We start from the raw sequence: 21,579 nt of genomic DNA on the forward strand, positions 1-21,579 counted from the left end.
TGGCATACTCAATCCTTTGATTGTGCAAGATCTGATGCACAACTATAGTCACAACTGATAGCAATCTGATTCTCTACCACTTGTCCCTGTTGAACTGAACATGCACTGACATGCAACTGAGTTAACTGATGTATTCATTAGTTGTATTATGAGTTAATAACTTGTGAATTAATTAATAACTAATTCACTCAACTCATCTCTAGTCTATTTGCCAGTTAGACTAAATACAACCAGTTTAACAAAGCTAAACTGAACACAACTCCATCAACTCCACAATCAACTCCACCAAACTCAACTGATTGAGTTCTAACTGAAGTCATGCATGCAACAACTCAACTGACTCATAAGAAAAGCGTATTTCCTTCTGACAGCTGCATGTGCCACTTCTGTAGCTCAAACTGAAGTGCTCTAAGAGAATAAGATTAAGTTTATAGTCCAAATATTATTGTGAGATAATAATATTTGACTTTTCTATTTTTGACAGCCAGTCTAAAAATAGACTTTGATCACTCACACTGTGATCACTCACACTTTCATCAAAAATAGAAGTCCATCTATTTTTCCCAACTTGATCAATCATCCATAAACATAGACATGATCCATATGTCTAAAAATAGACATAGTCTAAAAATAGACTTGCGCCAAAAATAGCCTGCGGGCCCACTTAGTGAAGACGACTCTTTTCACTAAGCTCCATCATCTTGTTGCAATCTCAACAATTTGGTTACAGAGAAACTACCTCCACATTTATTTCCTGGTGAAAGAAGAAAGATTATTCAGGAGAGTTCAAAATATTCATGGATTTCTAACGAATTGTTTAAAATAGGGCCAGACTTTGTGATCAGAAGATGTGTTAGGGAAGATGAAATGCCTGATATTCTCAAAGCATGCCATGATGAACCATGCGGCGGACACTTTGTTGACAAAAGGACAATCTATAAAATCCTCTATTTAGGATATTATTGGCCATCCCTCTTCAAAGATGCAAAACAATATGTCAAAAGGTGTGACATCTGCCAAAGAATAGGGAAACCTACCCTTTCAAATGAAATGCCATTGTAGCCACAGGTACTCATCGAACCCTTTGAAAAATGGGCTTTATATTTTATTGGACCTATTAACCCACCATCTAAACAAAGAAAGTATATATTGGTATGCACTGATTATGTCACTAAATGGGTAGAAGCCAAAGCATTATTTTCTGCTACTGAGAATGCAGTTGTTAGTTTTCTTTATGAGGATATTTTTACTCGCTTTGGTGTTCCAAGAGAAATTGTGACAGATCAGGGAGGACAATTCACATCCAAGCTGGTGGAGAAGCTGATGGAAGAGTACAAGGTCAAACACATAAAATCTACTCCTTACCATCCACAAGAAAATGGTCAAGTGGAGTCTACAAACAAAGTTCTTGAAGGCATCATTACCAAGACTGTTCATCTACACAGAAGAGATTGGGCAGGAAGGCTTCGTGAAGCCTTATGGGCCTACAGAACTACATGGAGGAATACAATAGGACATTCTCCCTATGAACTTGTTTATGGGAAATAAGTCCTGCTCCCCATTGAGTTCCAAGTCAAAACTTTCAAGATGGAAGTTCAGTTGGGAATGGATCTATCAGAAGCCCAAAAGAATAGAATGGAGCAGTTGAATGAGCTAGATGAGATTAGACAAGAAGCAATCCTAAGAACTGATCTAGTTCAATATCAAAGAGCTAAGTGGCATGACAAATACATCAAGGAGAAAAAGTTTCAAGAAGGAGATTGGGCGTTGCTATTTGATTCCAAGTTTAAAGATTTCAAAGGAAAATTTTAGACTCATTGGCTTGGGCCATATGAGATTGACAAAATCTTTAGCAATGGAGCGGTAAGAATCAAAACCATTGATGAACATCAAACTCCTCTTATTATGAATGGCCACAGATTAAAGATCTATCATAAGCCACTCTCAAAGGAGGAATTTGTCAAAATCTTTCAAGATAATTCTGCAATAAGGCTGGTGAAGAAGAATCCTTCTTCTCCACCAGCCTAGTCCTTGTTCTTTTCCGTTAGAAAAAAATAAAAAAAATAAAAAATTATAAGCCTGAAAACCAATCACTGATTGGTAGTCTTATACAGAAAATACAGGGTGAAAATCAGAAACTTCTGACACCCTATATTTTCCAAAAAAAATCTTTCCTCGTTGTATTCATAGTTTCATGTCATTTCACTTCATTTCAATTAATTTCATTTCATTTCATCATCTCATTTTGCCAATAAAATTCCTTTCATGACCAGTTTTCCTATATCATTCACTCAGTCATTATTCATTTCCATCCATCTCCATTCAGTTATATGTTCACTGTGTCAGTTTCCGCAGCTAGAAACTGATTCTGCAGCCAGTTGATTGATTCCACAGCTAACACTCTGTTATTCAGCATTGACAGTCAGATGTTAGCCAAATGATGATGAGAACCAAGTGCAAGTATGACAAAGGAAAATATTTTGAAGTTATAAAACACCTAAAAGCACCAACAGGAAGTAGCTAATCAAAGGTTAATGGACAAAAGTGGCAAAAATTCCAAGGTATGAGCAAGATTTATTTCAAATAGCATTTAAAAAAAAACACATTCTATATAGTTATGAAACCATAGCTCCATTATATGTAATGATTAGCATTGATAGCTTCGATAACTGCTCCATGACCTTTACATGATTTCTCCACGAACCTTGCATTAATTTTTAATGGCCTCATGATCCGCCTCCAAATTTAACTCGTGTTTATTTGTACGTTGGCATTCCACCTGCTGAATCGGGTAATTATGAAGACGTGATCTATTTGATCACGGCTTTGTCCCGCCGCACATTCCACTGCCAATTTGAGAACATGCTCACGCTTATTCCGCAGCTGTCTATCTCAAAAGCTAAGCTCACTCTATTCCCATACTATCCCGATTGTTATTTCCGACCTCTCTACACTCCCGTGAACTCATTTTCATTACCTGTTCTCTGCTCTTTCGTTTACAATTACTGGTTTTTCTCCACAAACCTTTGCCATTCCCCGCTAACATAGCCGTTTCAACTCCATCAATCCATTATTCACTCAAACGTATTTTAAGGCAGGAGGTGGGAATGGGTCTTTTGCTAAGAGCAGAACTGGAAGGGCCCAAATTCATGGAGGGGTATCCCCAATTGAAAAAAAAACTAAGGAAGGCACGGTGGCTACAGTTCATCCAGAAATTCAAAGGCTACAACAAAGAAGTTACGAAGGCATTTGCGAGGTATTTTAATGGCGTGGAAGTTGAGGTTGGAGACCTTAAATTTTCAGTTACAGAGGCATCTATCGCTGCAGCAACGGAACTCCCACAAGAGGGGGAACGGTGGTTCAAAAACAAAAGCTTTGACGAGAGGGCCTGGAGGGTTATCCTATGCAATCCATGTATGGATATAACCATTTTCAAACGTGAACCCCTGTCTCTGCTTTAGAAGAAAAGTGGGCCAGTCTATTGTTGATAATCCAGAAGTTTATTACATGTGAGGGACGGTTCGGGTCCATGCATATGTACCACACTTGGTTGCTAATGAATTTTCTAGAAAATCAAACTATCAATTTGCCTTAATTTTTATTGAATATTCTGAAAAGGATGTCCATAACTGTCCAAAAGAATCTGGAGGACATAGAACCCCACCTGTACCATCATGGCCTTGTGAAAATTTTGATTGAAAAACAGTTGAAGGAAAAGAAGGACACCTGGGAACAGTTTTTGGTTAGAAACTTCTTTCAAGATCCACTTGAAACACCCGAGAGCAGCTCAACAAGGAAAAGTAGGAGAAATAAAACAAGTGTGAGAATTCAAGAAACTCCTACTAACATAGCTAAAGAAACTAATAAGGAAAAAAAGCTGCCAGAAAGTAGGAAGGAAAGAACTGAGGATAGGAAACAAAGAAAATTAAATGGGAAAAGAAACATTGAAGCTGTCTATCAAACCCAAGAACCTTCCTCAGAAGAGGACCACCAAATACTTTCTGAAAGACTAGTTTATCTTCAGGAACAATCAACTGCAGCAAAGAGGAAAGGGAAAGAAAAACAGAGTGTGGAGAAAGAAGACACTAGCTCACAAAATTTAAGGAGGAGCTCCAGACTTAAAGGAAAACTGAGGAAAGTACAAACTAAAGGGCACCACTTCATTGATTTAGGAGGGGAAACACCAGAACAACCTCCAGCAATCCCTCTTGGCCATGGCCCACACCATACTCCTATTCCTCAACCAGATTTTGAGATTAGTCCTTCTCAGCCAGATCTTGAGATCAGTCCTTCTCAACCAGATTTTGGGGACAACCCAAGGAAGACTACACCTGAGATAAATCCAACCCAGCAAGAAATGTATGATTATATTGAGACGTTGGAGAAAACTGCCACAAATCAAGGCACACCATCTGCCCAGCCTAATATAGCCCAGGAAGCTCTAATCCAATCACTAAAACATGAAGTTTTTGAGCTGGAGGTCCTAAATAGACACATCAAAAGAGAAAATGAAACATTGAGAGAACAGGGCAGGTTGGATAAGATTATTCATGACAACACCATGTTGCATCTTGGGCTGTGGCAAAAGAAAAATAGAAGATTGAAGAGAAAGAGCAGGAGGTTAAGCAGAGCTCTCATCAACCTCAAATTCAAGTGCCTAATGAGGAAACCGAGGATGACAGTGGTCCCAAGAAAGAAGAAAAGAAGGCTGGATGTGTTGGCAGAGGTCTGAGAACACATGAACTGAAAGGAGGATGGTCAAAGTTTTGGTTGCATGGGGACATGAAACACCTTCACAGTGGGGGTATGTTGAGCTCTAAAACTACATCTCTCCTACACATTTTCCTAGACTTTTTCCCCTCACCAATATCTCATAAGCTATCAAATATCATTTCATATTGATTCTAAAAGAGCATTTAAGTGGTTTTCTAACTATGTTTTTGTGTTTGCTATTTGAATTAGATTTTTCTCATTAGCTGCGGAATGCAGCCACTTTCCACAGCTGATTCAACTTTCCGCAACTGTTTTTGTTGATCTCTATATTACAGGTGTCATCAAGCAAAACGAGGCACGTGGGCAGTTCAGGAATGATTTGGACATTGATCAGGTCCTATTAGTTTAGCCAGATTCATAAAGGAAAGCCGTGGTCAAACAACGGTCAAACGAAGGAGTCCTATGACAACAGGTCTCTGTTTTTCAACACGTGAAGGGTCCGAGGCCATTCCTAGATCCCTGGGTTCATTTTGATAGCTGTAGACTGCCTCCACAACGCAAATCCAACAACCATATTTTGATAGATTGAATGATCTCGACATCCATCATGCTAAACTCACGAATGCTGTCTTTTTACGTGTCCTCTGTTGAAGGTGTTTCATAAGAAAACAATATGTAATTTCCCTTATAAATAACGCGTTTTCAAACGCATAGAGAGTTATTTTTTGATGTCATTTTGCTATTAGTAGTTGTACTGTGCCGTGCACTGGTCCTGCTGTTGTAACGAGAGGAGTCTTCCTCTGTTTTGCAATATAACAAGAATATTTTATATGACTGTGTGAGCGTAATTCCAGACTGATAGCGTGTTGACCAAGGCCGTGCAAAGGGCCCCTGCATGCTGAGGTTTTGTTTTCTTTATTACTGTAAAGTTTTTATGTATTGTTTCCTTGTTTCCATTGTACATATTTCATAATTTGTTCACCTGTGTATATTTGATAAGATAGTTATGATGTTAACATCACAGTGCTGTACATGATTTTTCAAGCATTGTATATTGTTGCTAACACTGATCAGTGTGTGTTTCAGGATAGGCTAGGCCCGGGCATTTTCATACAATTTTTTACGATAACTAGTGACATGAGATTAGCCTTTCTGCTAACTTTTATTTTCTTAGCTTTTCAATTTCAGTTATGCTTTGATTTCAGTTTTATTCATTTGCTTTGTCAGTTAGTTTAGATATCAAATTCCTCATATCATTGACGTTATCTCCAGAGCCATAGCTTAGACTACTTGGCGAGCTATCAGACTATGAATGATGTGATTTTATTTTAGCTTTTCTGCAATTAGATATCGAATTCCTCATATCATTGACGTTATCTCCAGAGCCATAGCTTAGAATACTTGGCGAGCTATCAGACTATGAATGATGTGATTTGATTTTATCTTTATTTTTTTGTAATTAGATATCAATTCCTCATATTATTGACGTTATCTCCAGAGCCATAGCTTAGACTACTTGGCGAGCTATCGGACTATAAATGAAGTGAATTGATTTTACTTTTTAGTTTGCAGTTTTTGATTTGTTTGAGTGCAGTAGCTTAACTCATTTTTCTTTCTATATTTAGATAAGCAGCAAAGATAATGATTTCATGATCAGTAGTTCATTATTTGTTTGATTTGAATAGCAGCACATTTCATTCTTGTTCAAGTATTAATTTCAGCACTAGTATGTTTTAAGACCTTCTGAAGTGTTAAGTTCTGGAAATCATTATAGAGGACATAATTGCCTTAAAATCTATACCCAAACTTGCCTTATAAAAGTATTCTTAAAACTTAGGAATAGGATTATCATTTGCATTAGGAGACAAACCAAGATAAAACCCCAAAAAACAAGATAAAATTGATAAAAAGTAAGAAAGAGGCTGTCTTGCACATATAGTGCGCCACACTTCATCAGTTTACGACTCCCAGATTGATAATTAATGTAGCTATTTAGGACATACTAAATTGACTAAACAGATAGCACCTCATAACCCACAATAGAATGGGGTGGCTGAAAGGAAGAACATAAGTATTGTGGGAGCGACACAAGTGATGTTACATGATTAGGGCCTACCTTTGCACTTGTGGCTTGAAGCATGCAACACCACTGTTTATTTGCAGAACATAAGCCATCATCATATTCTCGGGATGAGTACACCAGAAGAAGCTTTTTCTGGGAAGAAGCCAGATGTGGCACACTTCGGGATCTTTGGTTCATCAGTCTACTGTCATGTTACCAAGGATGCACAGAAAAATCTAGAGCCAATAGCTGGGTTGGGCATATTTGTGGGGTACAGTGATACACCTCATTACTATCGGGTGTACTTGCCATCTAACAAGATGAAAACGGTTCGTAGAGATGTAAAGTTTGATGAAGAGAAGGCCATGAGATGTTCCCTTGAGAGGGATCTTCAGCTACATGTAGTTGAGGATATTTTAGTTCCAAAGGAGGAACCTCAGGATGATGTGGAGAAGCCACATGTAGAGGAGCAGAGAGTGGAATCTCCCACTCATGAAGAGACTTCTAAAGATTGGAGAAAGCACACCAAAGAGGCTGACAGGTTATTGCATGATGCTAGAGAGAAATGGGAGCACCCACATCACAATGCAGGCAGAGGAGGTTACCAGAGCAGTACACTGGCTACATGGCTGTGATGAGAGAGAGTGTATAGATTGAGCCATCCTCATTTGAGGAAGCAATGTAGAAACCAATGTTGGTTGATGCCATGGTTGAGAAGTATGAATCAATTATTAGAAACAATGTTTGGGAGGTGGTCCCAAGACCAGCAGACAAGCAAGTGGTGAGTTCCAGATGGATTTACAAGGTAAAGCAAGCAACAGATGGGAGTGTGGAGAAACACAAGGCTAGATTTATGGCCAGAGGGTTCTCTCAGGTGGAGGGAATTGATTATGATGATACCTTTTCTCCTGTAGTAAGGTACTCATCGATTAGATCTATTCTAGCATTGCTAGTGCAGATGGGATGAAAGATACATCAAATGGATGTAAGGGAAGCATTACTCAACAACATGATTGAGGAAGAGGTGTATATTGAACAACCATAAGGATTTTAGACCTTCAACAAAGATTTGCATGTGTGTAGACTCAAGCGAGCATTGTATGGACTGAAACAAGCACCCCATGCATGGTACACCAGGATTGACAACTATTTCACTGGGTTGGGTTTCACAAAAAGTGAAGTAGATATGAACCTTTACCATATTGTGGTTGAAGGTAAATTGTTGATTATTGTATTATATGTCGATGATTTGATTATGACAGGTGATGAGAAGCTGATTAAGTATTGCAAAGAGGATCTTGCAAGAGAGTTTGAGATGAAGGACCTAGGGCTCATGCATTACTTTCTTGGTGTGGAAGTATGGCAAGGAGATGAGGAACTATTTATCTCTCAGGGTGAGTATGCCAATGAGATATTGAAGAAGTTCCACATGGAGAGAAACAAACGCATGGAGACTCCTCTAGATGATAACTGGAGGAAGGAGGATGCTACTTCAGGTGAAGTAGTGGAGGCTACTATTTATAGACAATTTGTGAGTTCACTTATGTATTTGGTGAACACACGATCAAACATGTGTTATGTAGTTAACCATATTAGTCAAGCCATGGTTAAGCCAACCAAAATGTATTGGAAGGAAGCTAAACATGTGTTGAGATACCTCAGAGGCACGGCTCAGTTTGGTCTTTGGTATAGATAGATATAGGGAGTGAAGCTTCAAGGCTTCACAGATGCAGATTGGGCAGGGAGTCCATCCGACAGGAAGAGCACATCAGGGGGAATCTTTAGTATTGGGTCAACAAAAATTTCTTGGTACAACAAGAAGAAGAGATTAGTTGCACTCAGTTCAACAGAAGCAGAGTACATGACTGTTAATAATTCAATTTGTGAGGCTATCTAGATGAGGAAGATCCTTGTTGGGTTTTTTGGTCAGTAGATGGATCCAATAGTGATTTACTGTGGCAACCAGAGTTGTATCAAACTCTCCGAGAATCCGGTTTTTCATGATTGGTCTAAGTATATTAACATATAGTATCACCATCTACGAGATTGTGCGCAAAGGATAATCATGTTGCTGGAGTACATTCCTATAGAGGAGTAGGATGCAAATATTTTGACAAAGGAATTGTCAAAATGAAAATTTGAGTTTCACAGAGGCAGGATCGAGGTAACAGATAATCCTTTCTTGTTGAGAGGGAGTGTTAAAAAAAGCAACAAGAAAATCCTAATTTAATTTGTCCTTGAATTAAATTGGGAATTGAATTGTAATTTATATTCTCATAGCAACTTGTAGCAGTTAACTAAGTTAAGTTGACTTAGTTGGCCTAGTAAATTTGAGTTAGAAGTCTATCTAGAGTCATGTAGAGTGATCCCCAAATTTTAGGGGCCCAGGTTGAGTTCTTTATGAGTTGTAATTATTTAATTCAATTTAACTAAGTTAAATTCAGTTAAACTAGTTCTAACTATTGGAGGAACTAGTGAGTGGTCAAGTGAATTAAATTGGAATTAATTCACATGCAATGATCAATTAAATAACTGATAATTCACTAAAAAATAACTCATGCATGTGAGTTCAGAGAAATACCCAGTTGAGATTAGAGTTCAGGGACAATGTACTATCAGTTGTAAAATCATCTAAATTAAACCGTTGATGCATGCAATCAGAGGAAGGCCTATGGATGGATTATGAAATTACTAGTGAGGAATTTCCCAATTAAATATGGACTAATTCCCAAGGGAACAACGCAAGGAAGTAGGGGCTTGGTAAGCAACAAATTTGGCTAAGTATTGGCTTGAGTTGGTTTGTGAAGTAGTGAGATAGATTGTACTTGTGTAGAGATTGTTCGGGTTGAACAAGCATTGTATTTTCTTCTCAGATATTCTGGTTAATGAAATATATAGAAAACAGGGGTTTTTAGCTGAGGATTTCCCTAGAAAATTATTGTGTTATGTGTGATTGAAATTCTTCCTTTTCTGCTTCGTGATTTCATCGATCAATTTTTGTTTCCGCTAATGAGTAGAGTAGATTCAAGTCAATTGTTTTAGCATATCACAATCTGCAGTTTGAATCTACAATAAAAATGTACATTGCTGAGCTTCCATTAGTAAGTAAACTTAGATCTTTCATTGTTTGCACTCTAGCATCTGAGTATTTATTTATTGCAACTTGGTTGTCATCTTCTTGAGTTGTGATATTAACTAGATCTATATATGTTCTTTTTTCTCCAACTTGGTTTTTTTTTTTCACTTGAAGAATTTTACACTTCCTCCTAGATAAGTTATTCTAACTTGTCTTTCAACGAATTCTTAACACTCTTAAGCTTCCTAATATGTGTGATCGAGTCGTGATTTTGATTCTTAAGGTGAGAAATTTCTTTTTTTTTTATCTATGATGATTTTGTCATTTTCATTTTGCATCTTTTGATATTGACCTTTGATTTTCTTGAAGGATTACCTTTGAGACATGTTTAAAGTCTTCTGGTGTTACCGAATCTGCCTTTGATGTAGTGTTTTGTAATATTATCTTCTTCTTTTTCTTCTTTTCTTATAAGAAAATGTTAAGATTTTTTTCTTCATGTTTAAGATGAAAGTCCCCGATGCTTTCATTTAGAGCGATTCTAGAACTATGTTACTATCATCACAAAATAAAGATTTAATGGTAAATTGCAAGAAAAAATATAGTCTTCAATCCTCAGTCATAAATTTCTCATGTTATAGTGTTTTTGATTTCCTAAATATATTATTTAAATCATATTTCACTCCACAATCACTGATAAAATGTAATTATTATCTTAAATAAAAATAATAATATTTTTTTTACACATTTTATTTTAATTTTAAATAACACTAGATATTCTTTTTAAGAGTTTTTAATTTTTTTAAAATATTTTATTAGTAATTTCCATGCATGAGATTTCATAATATTTCACCAATCTTAATACTTTATGATTTTTGGTATTTATTTTTATAATGCCTCTTTTTAATTGAACTTCAGAAATACCACTAGGATGTCCTTTTATATGTCTTGATAATGTTAAATCCTTTTTTAAAATCACCCTCTATACTTCAAGTAGCAGAATATTCCTTTTTAAAATTTATATCTTTCCTTTTTTAAATATTTAATTGTGTTTTGTAGTTAAATCTTTATCATTTGACTTTGACCATCTTAAATGGCATGCTTTATCATCACTTTTTTCAGCATGAAAAAAGATATATTTCTATTATATTCATATAGAGGAAAATGTACAACATAAGATTGTTGGAGACCACAAGATATAACTGATATTGTGGAACAAGCCACAATCATAGGGATGGACAAAAAAAACCATATATCAGTTCTTCTTCAGATTGGACATATAGTTCATCATAACTAAATAAGCTAAATAAAACGCTGTAATCAGACCCTGTAATATCCCTTATCAGGGGTATCCCTCAAACACAAGCAAACTTCAACTAGAGATGGAATGGGAGGGCGTTTACCAAATATGTCGCCTCTGAAAAGAGGTCGAGATCTAGAGGCTGCCTGGTCCTTTCTATACTTTGTCTAAGAGTATCGGAGAAAAACACACAAGTGGTATAGAGCCAGGAAGCTCAAAGAGATAAAAATAATAGTAGTGCAACATACAATAACGTATACATGGAATATAAGCAGATACTCGAGAAATGCAGAGAGAAATGCTAAGCCATTTTATTATACTGAGTAATGCAAAGAGTACAAGAGGTGATTAGAAAGATAGCACCTCGACTTGCACAAGGCAAGTGAAGAAATACACTCAGAATGGTAAGGAAATGGCCTCTCTCTGAACTGCGTCCAAGTTGCCGGAGAACTGTTGTGCTGCTGCTATTGCTGGAATCAAGTGAGGATTTGGGGTTGTTCCCCTCCTCAGAAAATGCTAAAACTCTGGAATCAACCTCTGTTCACTAAACCCATAAAAGCCTGGAAAGCTTTTCTAAAATAGCTGACCCCCAAAAATCACCCCCTTGAGGATCTACGCTATCCCTCAAGGCTCTGTTCTGCCCCTGAAGAGAATCCTCCAAAACTCTACCCAAGACTCTGCCAAAATTCCCCAATATGCAAGGGCTGATCCCTTGATTAATCTCCAAGCTCAAATCCTCCACATAAACTCAATCCGGAGCTTCTACCAAAAGAGACTGCGTCCTCCCCTCTCAAGACTACGCAGCCATCAAAAGGCTCAGTTCCTCCTCAACTCCAGAGATCGTTCCCCCTGCAAAATACTGATGAAACTACCTTGCCCGAGCAGGCACTCGAAGTCCCCCGGGGCTAAGGGTGAGATCTCCGAACGGAAACACTTGATGCACTAAACAGTGCCGCAGACAGGCTAAATAGCCAGCGTGCCCTAAGTTGAAATTACTAGCTCAAATGAAACATAATCCAATGCCCAAATGAGGAGGCTCCTCTCTCCTTTATAGCGTTGGCCTCTCTAAAAACCCTAAGGCCCACCTCCTTCAACGTAGCCTCTCTCTTTCCACGTGCTCCTTCTCCATCTGCGCAGTCCCTCCAAGTGTCTACGTGGGCCCCCTTATCTATGTGGTCCTTTGGTCCCCCTTGGCTCCCCTTTTAAGTTACAGCGTTGTGCTACTAGGGAGTGAATTTATTCAAAAGTGAGTTATGTCCCCCTTTCCTCACCTTTTTATTTAGAAATAACTATAGAAGGAAAAATTGAGCAAAATTGAATATTCCAATTAGCCATGGCTAATTAGGAATATTACAGTCTCCCCGGAAAAATGTTGCTTGTCCTCAAGCAACTGAAGTGATGGATACTACACAATTTTCTCACTCTTTCAAGTGGCATCCTCATCTGGTAAATTCTTCCACCTCACCAAGAATTCCTGGACCATCCTGCTCCACAGTTGCCTCTCCCTCGTATCAATAATAGCCTCTAGCTACAACACCAAATGCCCCTCATCATCTGTGGGTGGTAGCTCATTTGTCACTGTCACCTGCTGCCCCAATGCCTTCTTCAGGTATGATACATGAAAAACGTTATGAATCTTGCTGCCTTGGGGCAACTCCAATTCATACACAACCTGTCCAATCTTGCGTATCACCCTGTATGGCCCATAAAAGCGGGGCTTAAGCTTCTCAGCTCCCTTCTGCTTCAGTGACAACTGTGGCATCGGTAAACAACATCTAATACTACTTACATTGTCACATTTTATCATACATATATAAACCATAAATATTAACCACCATACAATATTATTTCCCTATCATTGTCCACCTGTACAAAATATAAAAGCATTGGCAAGGCTTGAGCCATCAATTTTAATTGGTTTTATACGAAATTGTAGCCATGAATTTACAACCTTGTTGTCGAGTGTCTCAAATTAATCATAAAACCTTCAAATATCTACAGAGCCGAATTGGACGATTGTATAATATGTAGATGATTAACTATATGTTTGTACATTCCCTAAGGATTAATCCATGTCCTCACAATTTTCGCTTATACATTGTTATTTTCAAAAACACACCACCAAAGTGATGATAAGGGAAAAAAACAGGATTGTGGATGCTCTATCGAAGAAAGGTCTATTGGCTAGACAACAAAATTTTCCAGACTTGGGAATTTTGCATGCCGAGTACATAACTTCCTTTTATCACTGTGCTAACATATAAGATCTTGCTGTGAAAGAATGCAACATATAGAACTAAGAGGTGTCATTGGAAGAAAACTAAAAGAACTGTAAAGTGAACCAAGATGCTGACACAACCTAAGGTCTTCACTGACTGCAAATGGTACATTTATACACCATGGAATAAATGAGCTAAAGTTGACCATGTGAGAAATCGTTTGATTACTGGTCATTGATGTATATCGTTAACAAACATGAGACAACTCAACAATAATGATAATGAGTGTCAAGGTACCCCAGTACAATATAGAAAGTGTGAATAGATGTGTTGAAGTTGAACACTTGGAATAATATACCAATCATGAGATATTGATGTATTCTCACTGTTGATAGAAAACGAGTCTAGCACTAATGACTGCAAACCCTAAGGTGGTGAAAAACGACTCTAGAACTTGTTCACATAAACCATCTAGACAGTTGGAAATCAAGGATTCCAAAGACAACAAGAGGAAGGACAATTTCAAGCGAAATATCAGTGGCAACTCAGAAGGAAAGTGAAAGACCTACTTGTACTCATTGCCAGAGGATTGGACATGATGAGTCCAAATGTTTGAAACTTCACCCAGAACTCAAACCAAAGAAGTTCTAGAAAAAGAAAGGTGAAAAAAAGGCTAATGCAACAATCCAACAAGGTTTGGGCTCTGACTAAGGTGATGAAGGTAAAATAACCACAATGGTTTCGAGAGGTAAAACTTTTGACACTTGTTCAAGTTATAGTACTTCTGCACCTTCTTCAAACATAAATCATCTAAATGAGGATAAAAGGCAGGGAAAATTTTAAGAAGCCCCCCTAAATTTACATGTATAATAAATGGGCGAATCTCCATGGTATATAGGAAAAATGGAAGGCGATTTTATCAATAATATGATATGCTGGCGAATATTTTACTCAATTATAAAATCTTGTGTTTATTGAATACACAAATGAAATCATTGCATTTCTTTAAAATATCTTTTGAAATCAAAATTATCGATATTTTATACCTTTCGGGGGTTAGTAGATCCAGAGTAAAGATGGATCTATGCTGGTTTAATTCCCCCATTTAAATAGGCTACATTCCAGGTGAATACCATGGGTCAATACCATGTGCCATTTTGGTGAATACCATGGGTCAATACCATGTGCCATTTTTATTTTTATTAATACTAATATTAGGGTTAATAATGTTTTTTTGCATGGTATTAATAACAATCTAGTCCATGGTATTTGTCCCATAGTATTTTGCCCATAGGTTTCACCTAAATATAACGCATTTTTTGAGTGTTCGTAAATATAAGTTGACTTATGGAGTAAATATAAAAAAATGTTTTATTTGTTTACCATACCTCTAGTTTATTTATATTTTTATTAATTTACCATACCTTTTACAAATATGGTATTTGGCCCATAGGATTCACTTAAATAAAACCTCTTTCTTGAGCCTTCATAAATAGAACGAGGGTTATGGACTAAATATAAAAAGAGGTTTTATTTATTTACCATGCGTCTAGTTTATTTATATTTTTTGGTATTTGGCCCATAGGATTCACTTAAATAAAACCTCTTTCTTGAGCCTTCATAAATAGAACGAGGGTTATGGACTAAATATAAAAAGAGGTTTTATTTATTTACCATGCGTCTAGTTTATTTATATTTTTATTTATTTACCATACCTTTTGAGTAACTATAAAAAAATGTTTTATTTATTTACCATACCTCCACTTTACTTATATTTTTATTTGTTTACACCCTTGCATGTATATAAGGTGACTTATGGAGTAAATATAAAAAATTATTTATTTATTTACCATACTTCTCTATTTTTATTAATTTACCATACCTCTTTTATAAATATGGTATTTGGGCCTTTGGCCCATAGGATTCACTTAAATAAAACCTATTCTTGAAAATGGGCGAATGGATTCACTTAAATAAAACCTATTCTTGAAAATGGGCGAATGGAAGGTTGTAACTCCTAATTTCAAGGGCTAAATTTACCTTTTTTACCCTCTCCCTTAAAAGAAGGTGGGCTATTTGAGGTGATTTGTAAAAAGTGTACTATGATACAAATAATCGCCCACTAAAAATTTAAAACCCCTTAATTTCGCCAAAGGGCGAACATTCGCCCCTAAAATCACCCCTAATAAAAGGGTTGAATTATTTCACATAAGGATAACTTCTAAGAACAAGAAAATAGATACATTATTTGATAGTGGATCACGAGAAATTTAATATCTGAAGATTTAGTTAAGAAAATGGGTTTGGAGACACAAAATCATCCAAGTCATCAGGATTAAACATCAAGAATGTATGCTGTAAATATGAATGTAAACTGACAATGTACTTTAATAAAGTTTCACATGTATCCAATGGAATACCAAGCGCCAAATATTTCTTCTTGAATTCTTGATTAAACTCTTAAACATTCTGCCCCTTACCTTGCCTCAAATGTTGCCAATCAAAAACAACTTGCTGCATGTGTCCTAAAGGATAGAATTGTTTCCTAAGAGCTTTTAAAAACTTAGACCATGAAGAGATGACTTCACCTTTCCGCTTTACATATATTTGAGTTTTACTTTCCCACCAGATTAAAGTTGTTCCCCCCATTCTACGTGTAGCTAACTAAATTTTTGTTTTATCATCATAAATGTTCTGAATACGAAAATACACTTCTAATTGCTTAATCCAGTTATTTAACTTTTCAGGATTCATTTCGCCATCATAAATAGGAAGCTCAAATTTTACATCAAGTTTCAAAAAATATGTTTTCTTAGGTTTCTTTTCTGTTTCAGAAACCGAACTGGAAGAAGAAGGAGTTCTAGGACTTGTTTATGAATCTGAAATTGATCATAAACTAAAATAGAAGTAGAATTGATTAATTGCCAATAGTGAATTGATTGTTAACCTTAAGTGTTGAATGTGGAAGACTGAAGGAAAGAAGTTGATTTAAGACTGAATCAATATCTTAAGAAACATAATTAAGTATGAATTTTCAGTAAGAACAAAGATAGAAGACAACAAACATTGATTACAGAGTTTGTCCCTCATGGGCTATGTCTCTGGGTCTGCTTTATTAGGATTGATCGAAAGATTTCTTTTACACAAAAAAACACCAAACTGAATGTGCACATAGGCACTTTTGGTCTCTTTCAACAGAAATCTCTCTCTCTTAGCTTTCCAATGCCTATCTCAGTTCCTAATTCCGCCTCCAAACGGCCAAGATACACTCAAATCAATAATTGCCTCTCTGGCTCAACATCTGCTTACAAGACTCAAAATCACTCTAATGCCTTTTACATGAGAAAAATGATTAATTTATAACCCCTCAGGCTCATTCGAGGCTCTGAAGCTAAGTTAGGCATGAATGGGTGCATTAATGGTTGAATGTGCTTGGTCTTGTTAGATGAAGACACCTTAGGGAGTGGTTACATGGTGATTGAATTATATTTATGCCAAAAACCAACATAAACCCAAAATAGAGATTTGGGTTAACTCTGAACCCACTGCTGTCAACTAACGGTGCAGAGTATGGCTAATCCGTTGGAATTTGACACTTGTTCTGGTGGCAGTTGCGGCTAGATCTGCGGTAGTCACAACAAACTTATCTGATGCCATCACAGTTTTCCAAATGATTGCTAGTTTTTATACTTAGCGTAGGTTATAAATATTTTTCATCATCTTATATAAAAAAACCATTACAAATGATATTGGTACCATGTGACAATCAATCATCAAACACCATCGATCGACAATTTGGACCACATCTACCATGACGAAGTAACCAACATTGGAAGAAATGAAGACAACACTAGTGAAGCTGACGAAGCTGAAGACGACCTGAACTCTCTGGATACACTGGACTGACAAGATCCTCTTGGATCAATCCTCTCCACTTGAAAACTTTTGGACCACAAAAGTTTGATTTAAGCAGATATCAGGTGAGGGTATAGTTACCTCACTCTTCCGATCTCCATCCACCTTTCCTTGCTCGGATTCATGCCCTTGAGTCCCACTTGAAGATACTCAACATCTCCATGCCTTGAAGGTCGAATCTTCTTGTCCAAGATGATATCTTCCGGCAACTCATTCATATACTCAGGTTCCAAATCATCAATAGTCGGAATCTGTGTATCTTCCTTGGGATCCATGATCATCGGAGGTTCATACAACTTTAGATTTTCCACATTTACAACTGAGTAAATACGCATGTAAGGAGGAAAATTTAATCGAAATGCATTATTTCCAATATTTTCCACAATCTTCAAAGGGCCATACCTGATAGGTTTCAGTTTCTTACCTTCTCCTTTCAACCTGTCTTTACTAATATGCAACCATAACTGATCGCCGACCTGAAAATGATGATCGACTCGATGCTTGTCATGGCACATTTTGTACTTGGCCTGACTCTTCTATAACTGATCCTGCATTGCTTCATGTATCTTCTATATCTGTTATGAACTGAACTGCTTTGTTTGCATCCTCATGTTCACCCACTTTATCCTCTTCATTGAACGTGAAATCCATTGGTGATTTTGGTAGATACCCAAAACATGTTTCAAATGGTGATTGATTAGTCGAAGAATGTAAGGATCGATTGTAAGCACACTGCACATAAGGTAAAGATTCATCCCACAACTTAGGATGTTTATTGCAGTAACCCTGAGAATATGTATGAATGTTCTGTTCACCACTTCTGTCTTTCCATCGGTCTGTGGATGAAAATCTATGCTCTTCTTCAACTTTCTATCCATGAGTCCCACAAAGTGGACCAAAAATCTCCTACAAAATGAGTGTCTCGATTAGAAATAATGGAAGTAGGTAACCCAAAATGAGCCCATACCTGTTCGAAGAACATCTTTGCAGTCTGTTCAACATTCACTTTCTTTTTGCACATAACAAGAATGCACATTTTGGTGAATCTGTCAACCACAACATACATGTAATCATGCCCTCTATTGGACATAGGAAGTCCTCCAACAAAATCCATGGAAATGCTGTCCCATGGTCATAAAGGAACTCGAAGTGGCATGTACAAACCGATCTTTCGATTGCTTGGCTTTCTGGTCAAGAACACATCACACATCTTTTAATGTAATTAACAATTGTTTCATACATACGAGGCCAGTAAGAATACCTTTGAACTTGTGCCATTGTTTTGCTTACTCCAAAATGTCTTGAAATGCGAGAAGAATGTGCTTCCTGAATGACATGCGCTCTTTCTGTCTGTGGTATGCCCAACTTACCCAGATGATATAACAACCTGTCATGAATATGATAATTGATTTCTTCCACCTGAGCATCAAGAGTTAGTGATTCATAAATATCTTTGAAATCAACATCTGTACTATATTGTTCTATATAAATTTCATGTTTCAAAGAATTATTCTATAGCACTACTGAAGCATTCAAAGATGGTCTAGACAACATATCAACTACTTTGTTTGTGACACCTTTCTTGTACTTAATTACTAAGTGAAATTGCTGAAGAAATCCCATCCATCTGTAATGATGAGATTGTTGCAACTTAGTTTGAGACTAAAGGACTGAAGCGGTTGATGATTTGTGTGAATCATTGTTTCCTTACTCATTAAATAATGTTTCCATTTATTAACACTTTCAAACAAAGCAAACAGTTCTTTATCATATGTTCGATAATTCATTACTACCTTAGAAAAAGTTTCAGAATGAAAACAAATTGGTTTCCCTTTTTGAAGTAAGACTGCACCCATTGCATAAACACTAACATCTGTTTCAATTTCGAATGGTTGTTGAAGATCTGGTAAATCTAAGATTGGCGCTATGACAATTGTATGCTTAAGTGTATCAAAAGTTTTTTTTTGTTTTCCTCCCCACTGAAAGGGAACTTTAGAATCTACTAAAGCATGTAATGGTAATGCAATCAAAGAAAACTGAGCAATCAATTTCCTCCAATACTAAATTGCACCTATAAAACTTCTAACTTTAGTCACATTCTGTGGTCTTGGCCACTTAACAATCACATTGATTTTAGCTAGATCTATTTTCAAACTTCCACCTCCAACTATGTAACCAAGATAATTTAGTGAAGTTTTCCCAAACTCACATTTGGAAAGTTTAAGGTACAATTTTCCCTATGCAACACTTCAAAAACCTGCTTAACATGCCTAACATTCTCTTGCATACTTGAACTAAAAATCAGAGTATCATCTAAGTGGATATGACAAATTTATCAATGTATGGGAGAAATACATCATTCATAATCTGCATGAAAGTTGTTGGCACATTACACAAACCAAAAGGCATTAGTAACCATTCAAATAGTCCCTACTTAGTTTTGAATGCAGTTTTCCAGATGTCATTTTTTGCTATGCGGATTTGATGATACCCACTTCTTAAATCTAACTTAGTGAAATAAACAACATTTTTCAGTTGATAAAGTAAATCATCTATCCTGGGAAGAGGATACCTGTTTTTGGTTGTGATTTTGTTTAAGGCCCTAAAGTCGACACAAATTCTCCATGTTTTGTCTTTCTTAGGAACCAAAATTATGGGTGAGCCACATGGAGATTAACTGGGTCGAATAAAACCTGTTTCAATCAATTCCTGGATTTCCTTCTTTATTTCTTCATTCTGTATAAATGACATGCGATATATTTTGATTTTAGGAAGAGGGCTATCAAACATCAATTGTATCTCATGTTGTATTTCTCTCTTAGGAGGAAGATTTTTTGGTTATTTAAATAGACTTGGAAAATATTCTACCACTTTAACAAAACTATCTTTAAACTGAGACTTATAACCTAAAAAAGCATCGTATTGATCCTTATGTTGTTCTTTTACAACCATGAGTACATATTTCTTACTTGAATGTATTAATCACTTCATCTGATTAACTGAAAATAAATCCAAGTGTGATTTGAGTTTATGTGCCCTCACAATATATTCAATCCCATCTTTCTTAAGGTGATATTTATTCTCTTTCCTATGAAACACTGCGTCACGATCATAGAGATAAGGAATTCCTAGCACTACTCGACATATGTCTACTGGAATCACATCTAAATCCACTTCATCAATTTAATTAGTTGTTATGGGAAATTTTAACCGAAACTTCTTTGTGACATTAATCTGAGTCTCTTTATTTAGCCAACCTAGTGGGTATGGTCTTGGATGATTTTGTGTCTCCAAACCCAATTTCTTAACTAAATCTTCAGATATTAAATTTGCTTGTGATCCACTGTCTAATAATGTATGTATTTTCTTGTCCTTAGAAGTTATCCTTATGTGAAATAATTCAACACTTTTATCCTCATTTAGATGATTTATGTTTGAATAAGGTGAAAAAGTACTAGAACTTGAACCAGTGTCAAAAGTTTTACTTGTCGAAACCATTGCGGTTATTTTACCTTCATCACTTGAGTTGGAGCCCAAATCTTGTTGGATTGTTGCATTAGCCTTCTTTTTACCTTTTTCCTTCTGGAACTTCTTTGGTCTGAGTTCTAGGTGAAGTTTCGAATATTTGGACTCATCATGTTCGATCCTCTGGAAATGAGTACAAGTAGGCATTTCAATTTCCTTCTGAGTTTTCGTTGATCTCTTTCCCTTCAAATTGCCCTTCCTCTTGCTATCTTTGGAATCCTTGATTTCCAACTGTCTGGATGGTTTCTGTGAAAACTTGAATGGTCTGCCACCTGATTCAATATGTATGGCTTGAACACACACTTCATCAAAGTCATCAAGATTAAACATCAGTAATGTATGCTGTAAATATGAATGTAAATTGCCAATGTACTTTAATGGAATACCAAGCGCCAAATATTTCTTCCCGAATTCCTAAGTAAACTCTTGAACATTCTACCCATTACCTTGAGTCAAATGCTGCCAATCAAAAACAACTTGCTGCATGTGTCCCAAAGGAGAGAATTGTTTCCTAAGATCTTTTAAAAACTTATACCATGAAGAGATGACTTTACGTTTCTGCTTTACATCTATTTGAGTTTTACTTTCCCACCAGATTAAAGTTGTTCCCCCCATTCTAAGTGTGGCTAATTGAATTTTCGTTTTATCATCAGAAAGTTATGAATACGACAATACACTTCTAACTGCTTAATCCGGTTATCTAACTTTTCAGGATTAATTTCACCATCATAAATAGGAATCTCAGATTTTACATCAAGTTTCAAAAGAGATG

At 36.4% G+C, this 21,579-nt stretch overlaps 1 protein-coding gene across 1 annotated transcript; it reads right to left on the reverse strand.

The window, feature by feature from the left end:
* Positions 1-17,359: 17,359 nt before the first annotated feature.
* LOC149205342 (uncharacterized) lies at positions 17,360-17,797 on the reverse strand. Its single transcript, XM_089397376.1, has one exon. It carries the CDS (start codon positions 17,795-17,797, stop codon positions 17,360-17,362), a length of 438 nt encoding a protein of 145 aa, XP_089253502.1.
* Positions 17,798-21,579: the final 3,782 nt, after the last annotated feature.

The sequence above is a fragment of the Pinus tabuliformis genome, chromosome 1_2, assembly GCF_031772625.1.
Source record: "Pinus tabuliformis cultivar Carrire ecotype Pingquan chromosome 1_2, CPIR1, whole genome shotgun sequence".
Classification (NCBI taxonomy): domain Eukaryota; kingdom Viridiplantae; phylum Streptophyta; class Pinopsida; order Pinales; family Pinaceae; genus Pinus; species Pinus tabuliformis.